Source organism: Lampetra planeri, chromosome 36 (assembly GCF_965212315.1).
Source record: "Lampetra planeri chromosome 36, kcLamPlan1.2.h2, whole genome shotgun sequence".
Taxonomy (NCBI): Eukaryota; Metazoa; Chordata; class Hyperoartia; order Petromyzontiformes; family Petromyzontidae; genus Lampetra; species Lampetra planeri.
Genome location: NC_136142.1, coordinates 9,286,543 through 9,303,309, shown reverse-complemented (window position 1 = coordinate 9,303,309; position 16,767 = coordinate 9,286,543). Strand labels below are relative to the sequence as shown.

The 16,767-nt window shown below is 56.7% G+C and overlaps 1 protein-coding gene across 1 annotated transcript in view; it reads left to right on the top strand.

The window, feature by feature from the left end:
• LOC144730625 (tumor protein p73-like) overlaps positions 1-15,602 on the top strand; it is a 46,752-nt gene extending 31,150 nt beyond the window's left edge. Inside the window, exons 7-16 of the mRNA XM_078611273.1 lie at positions 2,346-2,538; positions 2,788-2,906; positions 3,168-3,277; positions 5,622-5,794; positions 6,470-6,555; positions 6,824-6,948; positions 8,575-8,672; positions 9,352-9,478; positions 9,919-10,012; positions 11,675-15,602. Coding sequence (XP_078467399.1) covers positions 2,346-2,538; positions 2,788-2,906; positions 3,168-3,277; positions 5,622-5,794; positions 6,470-6,555; positions 6,824-6,948; positions 8,575-8,672; positions 9,352-9,478; positions 9,919-10,012; positions 11,675-12,121 — 1,572 coding nt within the window. The 3' untranslated portion in view covers positions 12,122-15,602. The remainder of the gene's footprint in view (positions 1-2,345; positions 2,539-2,787; positions 2,907-3,167; positions 3,278-5,621; positions 5,795-6,469; positions 6,556-6,823; positions 6,949-8,574; positions 8,673-9,351; positions 9,479-9,918; positions 10,013-11,674) is intronic.
• The last annotated feature ends 1,165 nt before the right edge of the window (positions 15,603-16,767 follow it).

The following is a 16,767-nucleotide window of genomic DNA, read 5'->3' as shown; positions in this document are numbered from 1 at the left end:
CCGCCTCCCCCCATCATCACCTCACTCACACCACCACGTGACCCCGCAACCCCTTCATCACCTCACTCACACCACCACGTGACCCCCTCCCCCCATCATCACCCCTCACTCACACACCACGTGACCCCGCACCCCTTCATCACCTCACTCACACACCACGTGACCCCTCCCCCCCATCATCACCTCACTCACACACCACGTGACCCCCTCCCCCCATCATCACCTCACTCACACACCACGTGACCCCTCCCCCCCATCATCACCTCACTCACACACCACGTAACCCCTCCCCCCATCACTACCTCACTCACACACCACGTGACCCCTCCCCCCCCATCACCACCTCACTCACACACCACCTCACCCCTCCCCCCATCATCACCTCACTCACACACCACGTGACCCCTCTCCCCCATCAATACCTCACTCACACACCACGTGACCCCTCTCCCCATCACTACCTCACTCACACACCACGTGACCCCTCTCCCCATCATCACCTCACTCACACACCACGTGACCCCTCCCCCCATCATCACCTCACTCACACACCACGTGACCCCTCCCCCCCCACCATCACCTCACTCACACACCCACGTGACCCCCGCACCCCTTCATCACCTCACTCACACACCACGTGACCCCTCCCCCCACCATCACCTCACTCACACACCACGTGACCCCTCCCCCCATCATCACCTCACTCACACACCACGTGACCCCTCTCCTCATCATCACCTCACTCACACACCACGTGACCCCTACCCCCCTTCATCACCTCACTCACACACCACGTGACCCCTCCCCCCATCATCACCTCACTCACACACCACGTGACCCCCTCCCCTCATCATTACCTCACTCACACATCACGTGACCCCTACCCCCTTCATCACCTCACTCACACACCACGTGACCCCTCCCCCATCATCTCCTCACTCACACACCACGTGACCCCTCTCCCATCATCACCTCACTCACACACCACGTGACCCCTCCCCCTTTCATCACCTCACTCACACACCACGTGACCCCTCTCCCCATCACTACCCTCACTCACACACCACGTGACCCCTCCCCCCATCACTACCTCACTCACACACCACGTGACCCCCTCCCCCCCATCACCACCTCACTCACACACCACCTCACCCCTCCCCCCATCATCACCTCACTCACACACCACGTGACTCCTCTCCCCATCATCACCTCACTCACACACCACCTCACCCCTCCCCCCATCATCACCTCACTCACACACCACGTGACCCCTCTCCCCATCACTACCTCACTCACACACCACGTGACCCCTCCCCCCATCATCACCTCACTCACACACCATGTGACCCCTCTCCCCATCATCACCTCACTCACACACCACGTGACCCCTCTCCCCCCTTCATCACCTCACTCACACACCACGTGACCCCTCTCCCCATCATCACCTCACTCACACACCACGTGACCCCTCCCCCCATCATCACCTCACTCACACACCACGTGACCCCTCCCCCCCACCATCACCTCACTCACACACCACGTGACCCCTCCCCCCATCATCACCTCACTCACACACCACGTGACCCCTCCCCCCATCATCACCTCACTCACACACCACGTGACCCCCGCACCCCTTCATCACCTCACTCACACACCACGTGACCCCTCCCCCCACCATCACCTCACTCACACACCACGTGACCCCATTCCCCATCATCAACACCAAACACAAAACACATCCCCCACCACCTCAAACAACACACACAAACACACACAACAACCACAAAACACACACAACACAAAAACAACACACACACACAAAAACCTCACTCACACACCACGTGACCCCTCCCCCCACCGTAACCTCACTCACACACCACGTGACCCCTCTCCCCATCATCACCTCACTCACACACCACGTGACCTCTACCCCCTTCATCACCTCACTCACACACCACGTGACCCCTCCCCCTTCATCACCTCACTCACACACCACGTGACCCCTCCCCCCATCATTACCTCACTCACACACCACGTGACCCCTACCCCCTTCATCACCTCACTCACACACCACGTGACCCCTCCCCCCATCATCACCTCACTCACACACCACGTGACCCCTCTCCCATCATCACCTCACTCACACACCACGTGACCCCTCCCCCTTCATCACCTCAGTCACATACCACGTGACCCCTCTCCCATCACTACCTCACTCACACACCACGTGACCCCTCCCCCATCATCACCTCACTCACACACCACCTCACCCCTCTCCCCATCATTACCTCACTAACACACCACCATCGACTAAACCTCTCCTCCCGCCTCCCCCCTCACCTCAGTACTCACCGGACCTGAAGAAGCTCTACTGCCAGATCGCCAAGACCTGCCCCATCCAGTTCAAGGTGTTGTCCGTGCCGCCGCCGCCCGCGGGCTGCGTGCTGCGCGCCATGCCCGTCTACAAGAAGGCGGAGCACGTGACCGAGGTGGTGAAGCGGTGCCCCAATCACGAGCTGGGCCGCGACTTCAACGAGGGTGAGCTCAGGCGGGCACGCGGCGTGAGGGGTCACGGGAACACGGGGGAGAGACACCGGGGCGATATCGGGGAGGCTGGGGGGGGTGGTGGGGACACACGAGGGGAGACACAGGGAGACGACGCCGAGTAGAGATGGGGGAGGAGGGGGACACGCGGTGGAAGGGAGGCTCGGGCAAGGCGTCCCCACGGTGTCCCCACAGTGTCCCCGTGTCTCACGCTGTGCCCGTGCTATGCCCCCCCCCCCCTAGCCGGACAGACGGCCCCCCCGAGTCACCTGATCCGCGTGGAGGGGAACAACCACGCACAGTACGCAGAGGACGCGGTCAGCGGGCGGCAGAGCGTGGTGGTGCCCTACGACTCACCACAGGTGAGCAGCCTCACCAACCACTCACCGCTCACTCACCAGCCTCACCACTCACACACACAGCGTGGTGGTGCCCGACGACTCACCACAGGTGAGCAGCCTCACCAACCACTCACCGCTCACTCACCAGCCTCACCACTCACACGCAGCGTGGTCGTGCCCTACGACTCACCACAGGTGAGCCTCGCCAACGACTCACTCACTAGCCTCACCATGGTACCGGTGTGGTGTTTCCGTGGTGGTGTGTGTGGTCGCGGTGTGCAGGTGGGGACAGAGTTCACCACGGTTCTCTACAACTTCATGTGCAACAGCAGCTGCGTGGGCGGCATGAACCGCAGACCCGTGCTCATCATCATCACCCTGGAGACGCGCGAGTGAGGGATACAATCTCGACTCACCACCATCATCACCATCACCACCATCACCATCACCACTCACAAACATCACCATCACTGTTGACACGACCATTACCGCCACCATCATCACCACCATATATCACCATCACTGTCAACACGACCATTACCGCCACCATCACCACCACCATCATCATCACCACCACTCACAAACATCACCATCACTGTTGACACGACCATTACCACCATCATCACCACCATCATCATCACCACCACTCACAAACATCACCATCACCACCATCATCACCATCAATGTTGACACGACCATTACCACCATCATCACCACTCACCACCATCATCACCATCACTGTTGACACGACCATTACCACCATCATCACCATCATCATCATCACCACCACTCACAAACATCACCATCACTGTTGACACGACCATTACCACCATCATCACCACCATCATCATCACCACCACTCACAAACATCACCATCACCACCATCATCACCATCACTGTTGACACGACCATTACCACCATCATCACCATCACCACCATCATCACCACCACTCACAAACATCATCATCACTGTTAACACGACCATTACCACCATCATCACCATCACCACCATCATCACCACCACTCACAAACATCACCATCACTGTTAACACGACCATTACCACCATCATCACCACCATCATCACCACCACTCACAAACATCACCATCACTGTTAACACGACCATTACCACCATCATCACCATCATCATCATCACCACCACTCACAAACATCACCATCACTGTTGACACGACCATTACCACCATCATCACCACCATCATCATCACCACCACTCACAAACATCACCATCACTGTTAACACGACCATTACCACCATCATCACCATCATCATCATCACCACCACTCACAAACATCACCATCACTGTTGACACGACCATTACCACCATCATCACCACCATCATCATCACCACCACTCACAAACATCACCATCACCACCATCATCACCATCACTGTTGACACGACCATTACCACCATCATCACCATCACCACCATCATCACCACCACTCACAAACATCATCATCACTGTTAACACGACCATTACCACCATCACCACCATCACCACCATCATCATCACCACCACTCACAAACATCACCATCACTGTTAACACGACCATTACCACCATCATCACCACCATCATCACCACCACTCACAAACATCACCATCACTGTTAACACGACCATTACCACCATCATCACCATCACCACCATCATCACCACCACTCACAAACATCACCATCACTGTTAACACGACCATTACCACCATCACCACCATCATCATCACCACCACTCACAAACATCACCATCACTGTTAACACGACCATTACCACCATCATCACCACCATCATCACCACCACTCACAAACATCACCATCACTGTTAATACGACCATTACCACCATCATCACCACCATCATCACCACCACTCACAAACATCACCATCACTGTTAACACGACCATTACCACCATCATCACCACCATCATCATCACCATCACTTACAAACATCACCATCACTGTTGACACGACCATTACCGCCATCATCACCACTCACAAACATCACCATCACTGTTAAAACGACCATTACCATCATCACCACCACCATCATCATCATCACCACTCACAAACATCACCATCACTGTTAACACGACCATTACCATCATCACCACCATCATCATCATCACCACTCACAAACATCACCATCACTGTTGACACGACCATTACCATCATCACCACCATCATCATCATCACCACCGCTCACAAACATCACCATCACTGTTGACACGACCATTACCATCATCACCACCATCATCCACGTTCCCAAGTGCCCAAAGATGTCTCCCTCGGCCTTCGTGAGTCCCGTGACCCCATGACCGCCACGTAGAGTCGCCACCTTTCCCACCATCAGCCAATCCCAGGACAGACCTCTCGGTCAGCACGAGGTCGATCACCAGAACCGTGCAGTCACCAAAGATCCCCCGTGTAGCCTCAACAGACTGTTGGGGCAAGTGCGGTTCGCGAGCAGCACCAATGAAAGCTGGCACGGCACACGACGGGGTGGCGATGTTTACACACCGCACCGCGTGCTCGTTTGAGGCCGAGCCGAGTTCCAACGCCAAACACCGCGGCACCAGAATCCATTCCCGCCGCCGGGCGCCAAAACCCGCCGCCGCCGCCGCCGATCCTCCTGCGCCAACTCATTGACGTGTGCCCCCGGGACGATGCCCGTTGACCTCTATCCGTGACCTCTGTGCTGCCCTCCCCCGCCCGCCCCCTCCCCCCCAGCGCACAGGTGCTGGGTCGCCGCTGCTTCGAGGCGCGGATCTGCGCGTGCCCCGGCCGCGACCGCAAGGCGGACGAGGAGAACTTCCACCGGCAACAGCAGCCCCTGGACCCCGCGGGGGGCGGCAAGGGGGGCACCAGCGCCGTGGGGGGGCTCGGAGGGCCCGGCAAGAGGCGTGAGTGAGGGGGGGGGGAGCAGGGAGGCGGGGGGGTGACACATTTGCACGTGGCGTGTGTGTGTGTAGGTGTGTGTCCACAAGGGTTTGTGTACGTGGTAGTGTAGCGGTTGGCGCGCTGTGCTATGAACCCGGCGACCTGGGTTCTATTCACGCTCACGGCCAACACCGGTGACGATTATCTGAACCGGTCCTGGGCCTCCCCTAGGTCGACTCGACCTCAAATGAGTACCTGGTGCGGTGTGTAAACATCACCGCCCCCCTCGTGTGCCGTGCCGGCCTTCATAGGTACTACTCTCTAACAGCACTTGCCCCTACAGTTAAAGGCTTTTCGGGGGGGTTCTTTGTCTTTGTATATGGACACGTGTGTGTGTGTACACCCATGTAGAGGAGCGGTTGCACAGTGATTAGCGCTGCACCACACACCATGGCTGACACCGGTGACGAATATCCAAACTGGTCGCGGGCCTTCTCTAGGTCGACTCAACCTTAAACGAGCACCCGGTGCGGTGTGTAGTAAACATCGCCACTGGGGAGACAAAGGCGGCCGAGCGTGGCGCTGTCCACCCGCCCCCTCGTGTGCCGTGCCGGCCTTCATAGGCGCTGCTCGCTAACAGCACTTGCCCCTACAGTCTGTTAAGGCTATAAAGGTGGGATCTTTTGTCTTTGTCTCAGCTATGAAGCAAGGCTCCCCTGGCCTCCACACGTCCTCGGGCACCAAGAAACGGCGACTCGGGGACGACGATGTCTACTACGTCCCCGTGAGTCCCCTCGTCACCCCCCCCCCCCGGCTACCCCACCCCCTCGCCTCTCATCGCCACGGGGGTCTCTGAGTAACTCCGCCCGTGTCTGTAAACGCGGGTGGGGTCACATCCCGTCGCCGTGTGTCAGGCTGTGTCACGTCGCGTCATGTGTCGTGTCACTTTGCCTCGTGGTGTCACGTCACGTGTCGTGGTGTCACGTCACGTGTCGTGGTGTCACGTCTCGTCTCGTGCCGTACCGTGACCCCGTGCCACCGTGCCGCTGCAGGTGCACGGCCGTGAGAACTACGAGGTGCTCATGAAGATCAAGGAGTCGCTGGAGCTGAGCCAGTTCGTGCCCAGCGGAGCCGTGGAGGCCTACAGGCAGCAGCAGCAGCAGCTCTTCCAGCAGCAGTAGGGGCACTCACCCTCACCCGACACTCACCTGGCACTCACCCTCAGCTGGCACTCACCTCACCCTCACCTGACTCTCACCTGACCCGACACAATTACCTCACCCTCACCTACCACTCACCTGGCACTCACCTCACCCTCACCTGACACTCACCTGAGATTCACCTGACTCTCACCTTACCCTCACCCGACACTCACCTAACACTCACCTCACCCTCACTTGACACTCACCTGACTCTCACCTCACCCTCACCCGACACTCACCTCACCCTCACCTCACACTCACCTACCACTCACCTGACTCTCACCTCACCCTCTCCTACCACTCACCTTGCACTCACCTCACCCTCACCTGACCCTCACCTGAGATTCACCCGATTCTCACCTGAAACTCACCTGGCACTCACCTCACCCTCACCTGACGCTCACCTCTCTATTGCCTGTCACCTCACCCTGGCCTGGCTTTCACCTGGCTCTCACCCTGACCTGGAGCCCTGGCTAGACGCACGCCTCAACAGTGGCCTGCCCACGCTCCTGACCTTGCACTGCCATAGCTCCTGGCCTGGACCCTGACGCTGACCATGATCCTTGGCTCAACCGTTTTTTTTCCGCGTCGCGTTTAATTGCAAGCTGCCGGGCACAGGGCCCAGCAAACGCCCAAGCGGCCAGCGACAAACAGCACGGATTAATTTTCAATAGAATCAGAGTCTTTTTTGACTTGAAGCTTTCGTGACTGCAGGGATTCATATTGTTTGGGTCTTTCGGTAAAGTCACGTAGATAGGTTCAAAGAAAATAACAAAATGACAAAAAACTACGACGTTTTCGCTGCCCACCACTTACATTAACATTGGCTGCTGACATTTGGGCAACGCCCATTTCAAACCTTTATAAACAGTTTGCCTTTAGAAGCTAACCCCCCTTTTCCTGATGACGACCGCTTGTGTTGCCATCGAAACGTCGTGGTTTTATTGTTATTTTGTTATTTTCTTTGAACCGATCTACGTGATGTTACCGAAACACACAAATAATAATCAGAGTATTTATTCATACTGGAGGTATCCGACGAGCTATCAAACCGTTTTTCGTTTCCACAGATGTCCTGCGGATAGGGGTAACTACAGATCGGAGTTATGAACATGTTTCTTGAGTCGGGGGAGCCTGCCGATGTAGGGTCCCAATCGAGTAACTCGCAAGAGGAATCTTCAGCATTGGGGCGATGTCTTTGTTTTGTGTGTTGGTCGATACCCAGTTCCACTGTGCGTGTGGGTTTAGCTATGGGAGGAGGAGGAGGAAACGGGAGAACCCGGAAGAACCGGAGACAGAGTGAGAACACACACGCAGACTCCATACAGAAAGAGAGAGAGAGGGGGGCGCCCGGGTGGGGAATCGAACCCAGCTGCTTCTTGCACCTGGGTTGGTCACCACAGCACTGCCGCCATAGCCCGAACCGTCGAGGACACGCGTCGTAGACGGTGGACAGCGGAGAGAGGGGACCAGGAGGAAGAGAGGGTGGGGGTTTGATCCACCCCCCCACCCCCCCCTCTGCCCCCCCCATGCCCTAACCTTGACCTGACCCCGTGACCCCTGTCCAGACCCTGTGACCTCTTCCCCCCATCTCTCCCCAGGCCGTGCCTGCAGTCGCAGCTCCCCTACCCGGGCCCCCCTCTGCCCATGGGGCCCAAGCTGCCGTCGGTCAGCCAGTTCGTGGGCCACGGCACCATGGGTACGATGCTCGCTCAGCCTCGCAGCGCCACGTGTCCTCACGTCCCCGTGTACCCATATCCTCACGTCCACGTGTCCCCGTGTCTCCATATCCTCACGTTCCCGTGTCCCCGTGTCCCCATATCCTCACGTCCACGTACCCCCGTGTCCTCACGTCCACATGTCCCCGTGTCTCCGTGTCCCTGTGTCTCCATATCCTCACGTCCACGTGTCCCCGTGTCTCCGTGTCCCTGTGTCTCCGTATCCTCACGTCCCCGTGTCCCCGTGTCTCCGTATCCTCACGTCCACGTGTCCACGTGTCCACGTGTCCCCGTGTCCCCGTGTCCCCGTGTCCTCACGTCCACGTGTCCCCGTGTCCTCACGTCCACGTGTCCCCGTGTCTCCGTGTCCCCGTGTCTCCATATCCTCACGTCCCCGTGTCCCCGTGTCTCCGTATCCTCACGTCCACGTGTCCACGTGTTCCCGTGTCCCCGTGTCCCCGTGTCCTCACGTCCACGTGTCCCCATGTCTCCGTATCCTCACGTCCACGTGTCCACGTGTTCCCGTGTCCCCGTGTCCCCGTGTCCTCACGTCCACGTGTTCCCGTGTCCCCGTGTCCCCGTGTCCTCACGTCCACGTGTCCCCGTGTCTCCGTATCCTCACGTCCCCGTGTCCCCATGTCTCCGTGTCCGCCCGTGCAGGGACGCCGATGCTGAACGGGCACACGGGGCTGCACGGGGACCTGAACGGAGTGAGCTCCACGCAGCTGCACCTCCCCACGCCCACCCACTGCACCCCCCCTCCCTACAGCCCCGAGTCTGTGGCCAGGTACCCCCGCAATGCACCACCACAACACAAACCACCATATACCACCATAATAACCAGTCACAATAACCACACTCACAACCGTGACAATTACAACATGCCAACAATCACCACAACCACGATCACAGCACAACCACGACAGCTACAACGTGCCTACAACAACACCAACCACACGATGATGGTGATGATGATATAGTGATACAAAATATAGACGATGATGATTGTGATGCTGATGTTGATAATGGTGATGATGTGGGTGGTGAAGATGGTGCTGGTGATGGTAGCGATGATGAAGGTGATGATAATGTTGACAGTGGTGACGGTGACCCGTACGTGTGTGCGTGTGTGATGTCGTGAGAGAGAGAGCGAGGAAGGGTGAGGCTGTCCTCATAATCTGTGACCCCCACCCCCACCCACCCCCACCCCCACCGTGACCCCCGTAGCTTCTTGACACGACTTGGCTGCGTCGCGTGCGTCGACTTCTTCACGAGCCAGGGCCTGCAGTACGCCAACGAGGTGGCCCAGCTGAGCCCGCAGGTACGGGGGGCGGGGGGGCAACCCTCGGCCCACACGCGCGCGGGGGGACGCAGGGTCACGGGGTCGCGGGGTCGGGGAGAGCGGCGGCGCCGCGCTTAGCGCACCGCGCTGCGAGACGCCGGGCGCTCGTTTGAGGCCGAGCCGACCTAGGGGCCGGCGTCGGGACTGGGCTCCCCAGACGGTCGCCACTGACAACGGTGGCCGTGGTTGGGAATCGAACCTCGTGTCCAGCCCACCAGCCACACACACAAAGACAAAGGTCCCCCCCCGTGTAGCCTACGCAGCCTGTTGGGGAAAGTGCTTTTAGCGAGCACCTACAGTGAGGGAAAAAAGTATTTGATCCCCTACTGATTTTGTACGTTTGCCCACTGACAAAGAAATGATCAGTCTATAATTTTAATGGTAGGTTTATTTGAACAGTGAGAGACAGAATAACAACAACAAAATCGAGAAAAACGCATGTCAAAAATGTTATAAATTGATTGGCATTTTAATGAGGGAAATAAGTATTTGACCCCTCTGCAAAACATGACTTAGTACTTGGTGGCAAAACCCTTGTTGGCAATCACAGAGGTCAGACGTTTCTTGTAGTTGGCCACCAGGTTTGCACACATCTCAGGAGGGATTTTGTCCCACTCCTCTTTGCAGATCTTCTCCAAGTCATTAAGGTTTCGAGGCTGACGTTTGGCACCTCGAACCTTCAGCTCCCTCCACAGATTGTCTATGGGATTAAGGTCTGGAGACTGGCTAGGCCACTCCAGGACCTTAATGTGCTTCTTCTTGAGCCACTCCTTTGTTGCCTTGGCCGTGTGTTTTGGGTCATTGTTATGCTGGAATACCCATCCACGACCAATTTTCAATGCCCTGGCTGAGGGAAGGAGGTTCTCACCCAAGATTTGACGGTATATGGCCCCGTCCATCGTGTGCCTGTGTGTGTGTGTGTCTGTGTGTGTGTGTCTGTGCCTGTGTAGTGGGGAGCGGTGGTGTAGCGGTTAGCGCTACGCTGCGCTATGAACCTGGCGACCCGGGTTCGATTCCCGCTCATGGCCAACACCAGTGACGATTATCTGAACCGGTCCTGGGCCTCCCTTAGGTCGACTCAGCCTCAAAGCAGTACCTGGTGCAGTGTGTGGTAAACATCGCCACTGGGGAGACAAAGGCGGTCGGGCGTGGTGCTGGCCACCCACCCCCTCGTGTACCGTTCCGGCCTTTATAGGTGCTCGCTAACAGCACTTGCCCCTACAGTCTGTGTGTGTGCTCATGTGTGTGTGCTTGTATGTGTGTGCCCGTGCGTGTGTGCGTGCCCATGTGTGTGTGTGTGCCCATGTGTATGTGCTCACGTGTGTGTGTGCCCATGTGTATGTGCTCACATGTGTGTGTGCTCACGTGTGTGTGTGTGCTCGTGTGTGTGTGTGTGTGCATGCCCGTGTGTGTGTGCCCATGTGTGTGTGCTCGTGTGTGTGTGCCCATGTGTGTGTGCTCGTGCTCACGTGTGTGTGTGCATGCCCGTGTGTGTGTGTGCCCATGTGTGTGTGTGCTCGTGTGTGCGTGTGTGTGTGTGCCCCTGTGTGTGTGCCCCTGTGTGTGTGCTCGTGTGTGTGTGCTCGTGTGTGCGCGCTCACGTGTGTGCGTGTGTCGCTCCCCCCCTGCGTGCGTCCCCAGGACCTGGAGATGCTGAAGATCCCAGAGCAGTACCGCGCCGCCATCTTCAAGGGGATCCTCGAGCTGAGGACCCCGCTGCACGACTACGGGACCCCCTCCCACCCGCCGCCCCCGCATCCCCTGCAGCAGCACCAGCAGCAGCACCAGCAGCAGCAACAGCAGCACCAGCAGCAGCAGCAACAGCAGCAGCAGCAGCACCAGCTGCTGCAGAGGCAGGCGAGCGGAGGAGGGCCCCTGGGAGCGAGCTCTGCCGTGGGGATGGTCCCCACGGCGGAGCTCCGCGAGGAGCGGATCATCGACGCGGTTCACTTCACGCTCAGGCAGACGGTGCAGATGCCGCGGCACCACGACTGGGTGGAGTACGGGTTCGACCTCCCGGACGGGGCTAAGCGCTGCAAGCAGCAGCAGCAGCAGCAGATCAAGGAGGAGTACAAGGAGGTGCACTGACCGCTGCGCGTGGGAATGTTGGAGGGCGGCCGTGGGGTCACGGCCGGGGCGGTGAGGACTTGAGCGGTGATGGTGATGGTGGTGGCGGCGGCGGCAGCAGCATCATCATCAGCAGCATCGTCATCAGCAGCTTCAGTAGCAGAAGCTGTGGTGGTGGTCGTGGCAATGGGGGTTGGTATGGCAGCAGCAGCATCAGCATGATCAGTCATCATCATCAAACTCACTCTCAATAGCGGCTTGTATCATACGCATTTGTAGCACTTATGTAATCAATTCCATGATCACAACCACCGTCAGCAGCATCAGTAGCACTTATCAATCAATGCCATCACCACCGTCGTCAACAGCAGTATCGTCGGTGCCGCCACCGTCACCTGCACCGGCAGAAAAAAATCATCAGCACCATCACGATCATCATCGACATTTACACGCACAATCCTGTTTCTCATAGCCAGGTGCCTCCTGGGAATGAGACTCCATCGTGGTCTCTTGAGTCCACACCTGGTCACACAGACAAAGAACCCCCGTACAGCCTCAACAGACCGCTGGGGCAAGTGCTCTTAGCGAGTAGCACCTATGAAGGTCGGCACGGCACACGCGGGGGTGGTTGGCGAGCACCACGCCCAGGCCGCCTTTGTCGATGTTTTACAGACCGCACCAGGTACTCATTTGAGGCCGAGTCGACTTAGGAGAGGCCCAGAACCGGTTTAGATAATCGTCATTGGTTCTGGCCTTGAGCGGGAATCGAACTCGGGTTGCCGCGTTCGTAGCGCAGCGCGCTAACCGCTACACTACCGCTCGCTATACACGCACACACCAATATACACACCATCACACGCACCCTCCCCAACTCACCATGCTCATAATCATCAGTCTTCAGCAACAGAAACATCACATAACCGATGCCTCCATCATCGTATAATCAATATCAGCAGCATCAACAGTATCAGAATGCATGCCTCCATCATCATATTATCAATATCATCAGTATCACAATGCATGTCTCTATCATCATCATCAGCAGCATCATCATCGGCCTGCTTGGATTCCCTGGGGCTGATGGGAAGCGCGGCGACGAGGGGGCCACTGTCGGCACTCAACCCCTGGCTCGCAGCGACTTTGCTCACAATGATATCTTTTTGAAAATGTGTAATTTATTACAATGCTCTTCTTCATCATCATCATCACTGTTGTTGTCGCGTGAGTCGTCTTTGTTCTCGTAGTGGTTGTCGTAGTGAATGTGGCGGTGGTTGCGGGCCAGACTGCAAACGTGGGATCACGCAGCGCTCGCTTGCCCGCTCGCTCACAGGGGCCCTTACGTTCCCCCCGGCGAGAGGCGCCTCTCTCTCTATCGCTCGCTCTGTTCTCACGAGGGAGAGAGGCCTGCGACCAGAGGGAGGGAGACCTGGGCTCAGTGACAGGGAGATCTGGGACCAGTGACATGGAAACCTGGAACCAATGCCACGGAGATTTGGGACCAGTGAGATGGAGATTTGGGACCAGTGACAGGAAGATTTGGGACCAATGAGATAGAGATCTGGGACCAGCAACAGGGAGACCTGGGGACAGTGAGAGTGAGACCTGCGTAGAGTAAGCGGGAACCCTGGGAGCCAATGGGAGATCTGGGGCCAGTGAGAGAGACCTGGGTTCATTATCATCACCAACAGCTTCATCATCATCATCATACAATCAATGCCTTCATCATCATAAACAGCAGAGCGTTGCCGCAGAATCATCTGTAAGCAGGCAGCGGTGTCATAATCTCTATCATCGTCGTAGCGCCACTTGGAGACTTGACCTTGCCACGGGAATGTGGAATTGCCACCGCTGGGGAACGCTGCGGCCACTCGGGCCGCTCAAGTTTGGAGGCTTTGCTCGGTGTTTTTTTGCTGTCGTAGCCTGAACGTGGCTCAACTTGTACACAGTAGTTCGAGTAGGCCCGAGAAGAGGCAATCTCCCCCTGCCCCCCCCCCCCCCCTTCTCGCCTGGACCTCCCGGCCCCGGGGGCCTCGTTTGAAACCGGGAACTGAGTTGACGTGGGACACCCTCGGGCCTACATGCTGGGCCCTGCCGTTGTTGTTGTTGGGGGGGGGGAGCAGGGGGTTCTAAAACTTACACACGAGGCGGTTTAGTGACGGGCGAGGGAGACGGGAGGACGGTGTGTGGCTCGGTGCCCGTGCCCCTCTCGAAGAGTCTGTTCCTAATAGATCATCAAAGAGTCTGTTCCTCATCGATTATCAAAGAGTCTGTTCCTAATAGGGAATCAAAGAGTCTGTTCCTAATAGATTAATCAAAAAGTCTGCTCTTAATAGATTCTCAAAGATTCTGTTTCTAATAGATTATCAAAGAGTCTGCTCCTCATGGATTATCAATGAGTCTGTTCCTAATAGCGAATCAAAGAGTTTGTTGCTAATATATTATCAAAGAGTCTGCTCCTTATAGATTCTCAAAGAGTCTGTTCTTAATAGATTATCAAACATTCTGTTCTTAATGGATTCTCAAATATTTTATTCCTAAAAGATTATCAAATAGTCTGTCCCTCATAGATTCTCAAAGAGTCTGCTCCTAATAGATCATCAAAGAGTCTGTTCTTAATAGATTATCAAAGAGTCTGTTTCTAATAGATTATCAGTTTGTTTCTAATATATTCTCAAATATTCTGCTCCTAATAGATTATCATGATCATGTTCCTAATAGATTATCAAAGAGTCTGTTCCTAATAGATCTCAACGATTATGTTCCTAATAGATTCTCAAAAAACCTGTTCCTAAGAGGCTGTTCTAACATTTTCTCACCTACCAAGAGGCTGTCCTGATCAAATTTTCCATCTCAGAACCAGACTCTTTATTTAGACTGGAATAATCCGATGAGCTATGAATCTCGTTCTCACAGATGTCCAGTTGGGGCACGGGGTCAGCGAGCTACAATCTGTTGGGTGTGTTGTCTCGGCCTGTTCAGAACTGATTCTCAACAGCCTTGTTTCCCATCTGATTCTCAGTCTGTTCAGAACCGATTCCCAGGATCCGTTCCTGATCCTCCCGTCTGCTCCGCTCTGTTTCGCAAGGTCAAGGCAGCTGCGGGAAGTCTGTCCCGGCGGCCTCTTCGCCAAAACTTTAAGCACAAATCTGCCTTTTTTGTTGGTGTTCGTTCGACTCACGACTACACCCCCCCCCCCCCCCCGGGGGTAGCTGGCAGGGCTGGTGGGAGGGAGATGCCGGCGGCAGATCACCATGTGTCCCCCGGTGGAAGCTCCGAGATATTTGGCAGAGTGGGATCCTGTCCGCGTCTGGCACTGGCAATCCGTTCCCGTCTGGCACCTTCAGAGGGTTGTTCCTGTCCCGTGTTCCCGCCCGCTTACCCCGCTGTGTTCCGACTGGAGCGCGGTTGGGGGTCGTCGCGCCGTCGTGTCCGCTGTCGCGTTATTTGGCGCTGGGTGTGTGCGGCGTCTGTGTGTGTGTCTGTGTGTTAACGGGGAGTTCGGGTCTGGGGCCGTCCATAAATGACGGCACGCACCTGGGGGGGGGGGAGGGGGGGGTCAGACATTTGTGACGATGTGTGACGAGGGGGGGGGGGTTGAGAAATGTGACGTCACATCAAAAAGCGCAACTTTTAATAAATATAGACAACACGTTCTACTTAATTAAATATATACTTTAATAAATGTTGTCTCCTACAACATCAGAGTGCAGCGCCACATTAAATACGCACTACAATGACAATAGTTTAAAGCGATTTGAAGCATGTTTTATTTTCAAAATGGAAATATGTTTTGGGGGGGGGGGGGCAGAGCTTTGTAACGTCAATTTTGAGGGGGGTCTAACTTTTTGTGACGCCGTGTTACGGGGGGGGGGGGGTCAAAAATCGTCCAAAATCGCGTGACGTCATTTATGGACGACCCCTTAGTACAGGCGAGTGAGTGCACGTGCGCGTGTGTGTGGGGGGGGGGGCTTGCTGGAGCAGCCCTGGGTCCCCCTTACGTGCCCCCCACCCCCCCACCGTGAGCAGCGCTCGGCTCTCTTTTTGCCCCCCCCCCCTCCGTGCCCCCCTCTCTCCGTGCCCCCCCTCTCTCTCCGTGCCCCCCTCTCTCCGTGCCCCCCTCTCTCCGTGCCCCCCTCTCTCTCCGTGCCCCCCTCTCTCCGTGCCCCCCTCTCTCTCCGTGCCCCCCTCTCTCTCCGTGCCCCCCCCTCTCCGTGCCCCCCCCCCCTCTCTCCGTGCCCCCCTCTCCGTGCCCCCCCCCCTCTCTCCGTGCCCCCCTCTCCGTGCCCCCCTCTCTCTCTCCGTGCCCCCCCCCTCTCTCCGTGCCCCCCCCTCTGTGCCCCGCCGTGGTGGAGAGTGTTGGTGATGTCGAGGCGGCGGTTGGCTGTCAGTATTAGGGTTCGTTCGTTTCGCCTTCACATTTCACGAGCTGCGTTTGATAATTTCCCCCCAACCCCTACCCCCTACCCCCCGCCCCCCCCCACGTTGTTTTGTATTTTTATACAACCGGAGAATAAACGAGTTTGTCTTTTGAAGAGCGGGAAGGGGGCCCATCGATTTGTCTCGGGAACGCGCGGCGCAACCGGGGGAAAGACAACGTCGGTGCTGTTAGAATGTGGCTGGCGCCTCTTGGCCGAAGCCACCATATCCACACCGACACACACACACAC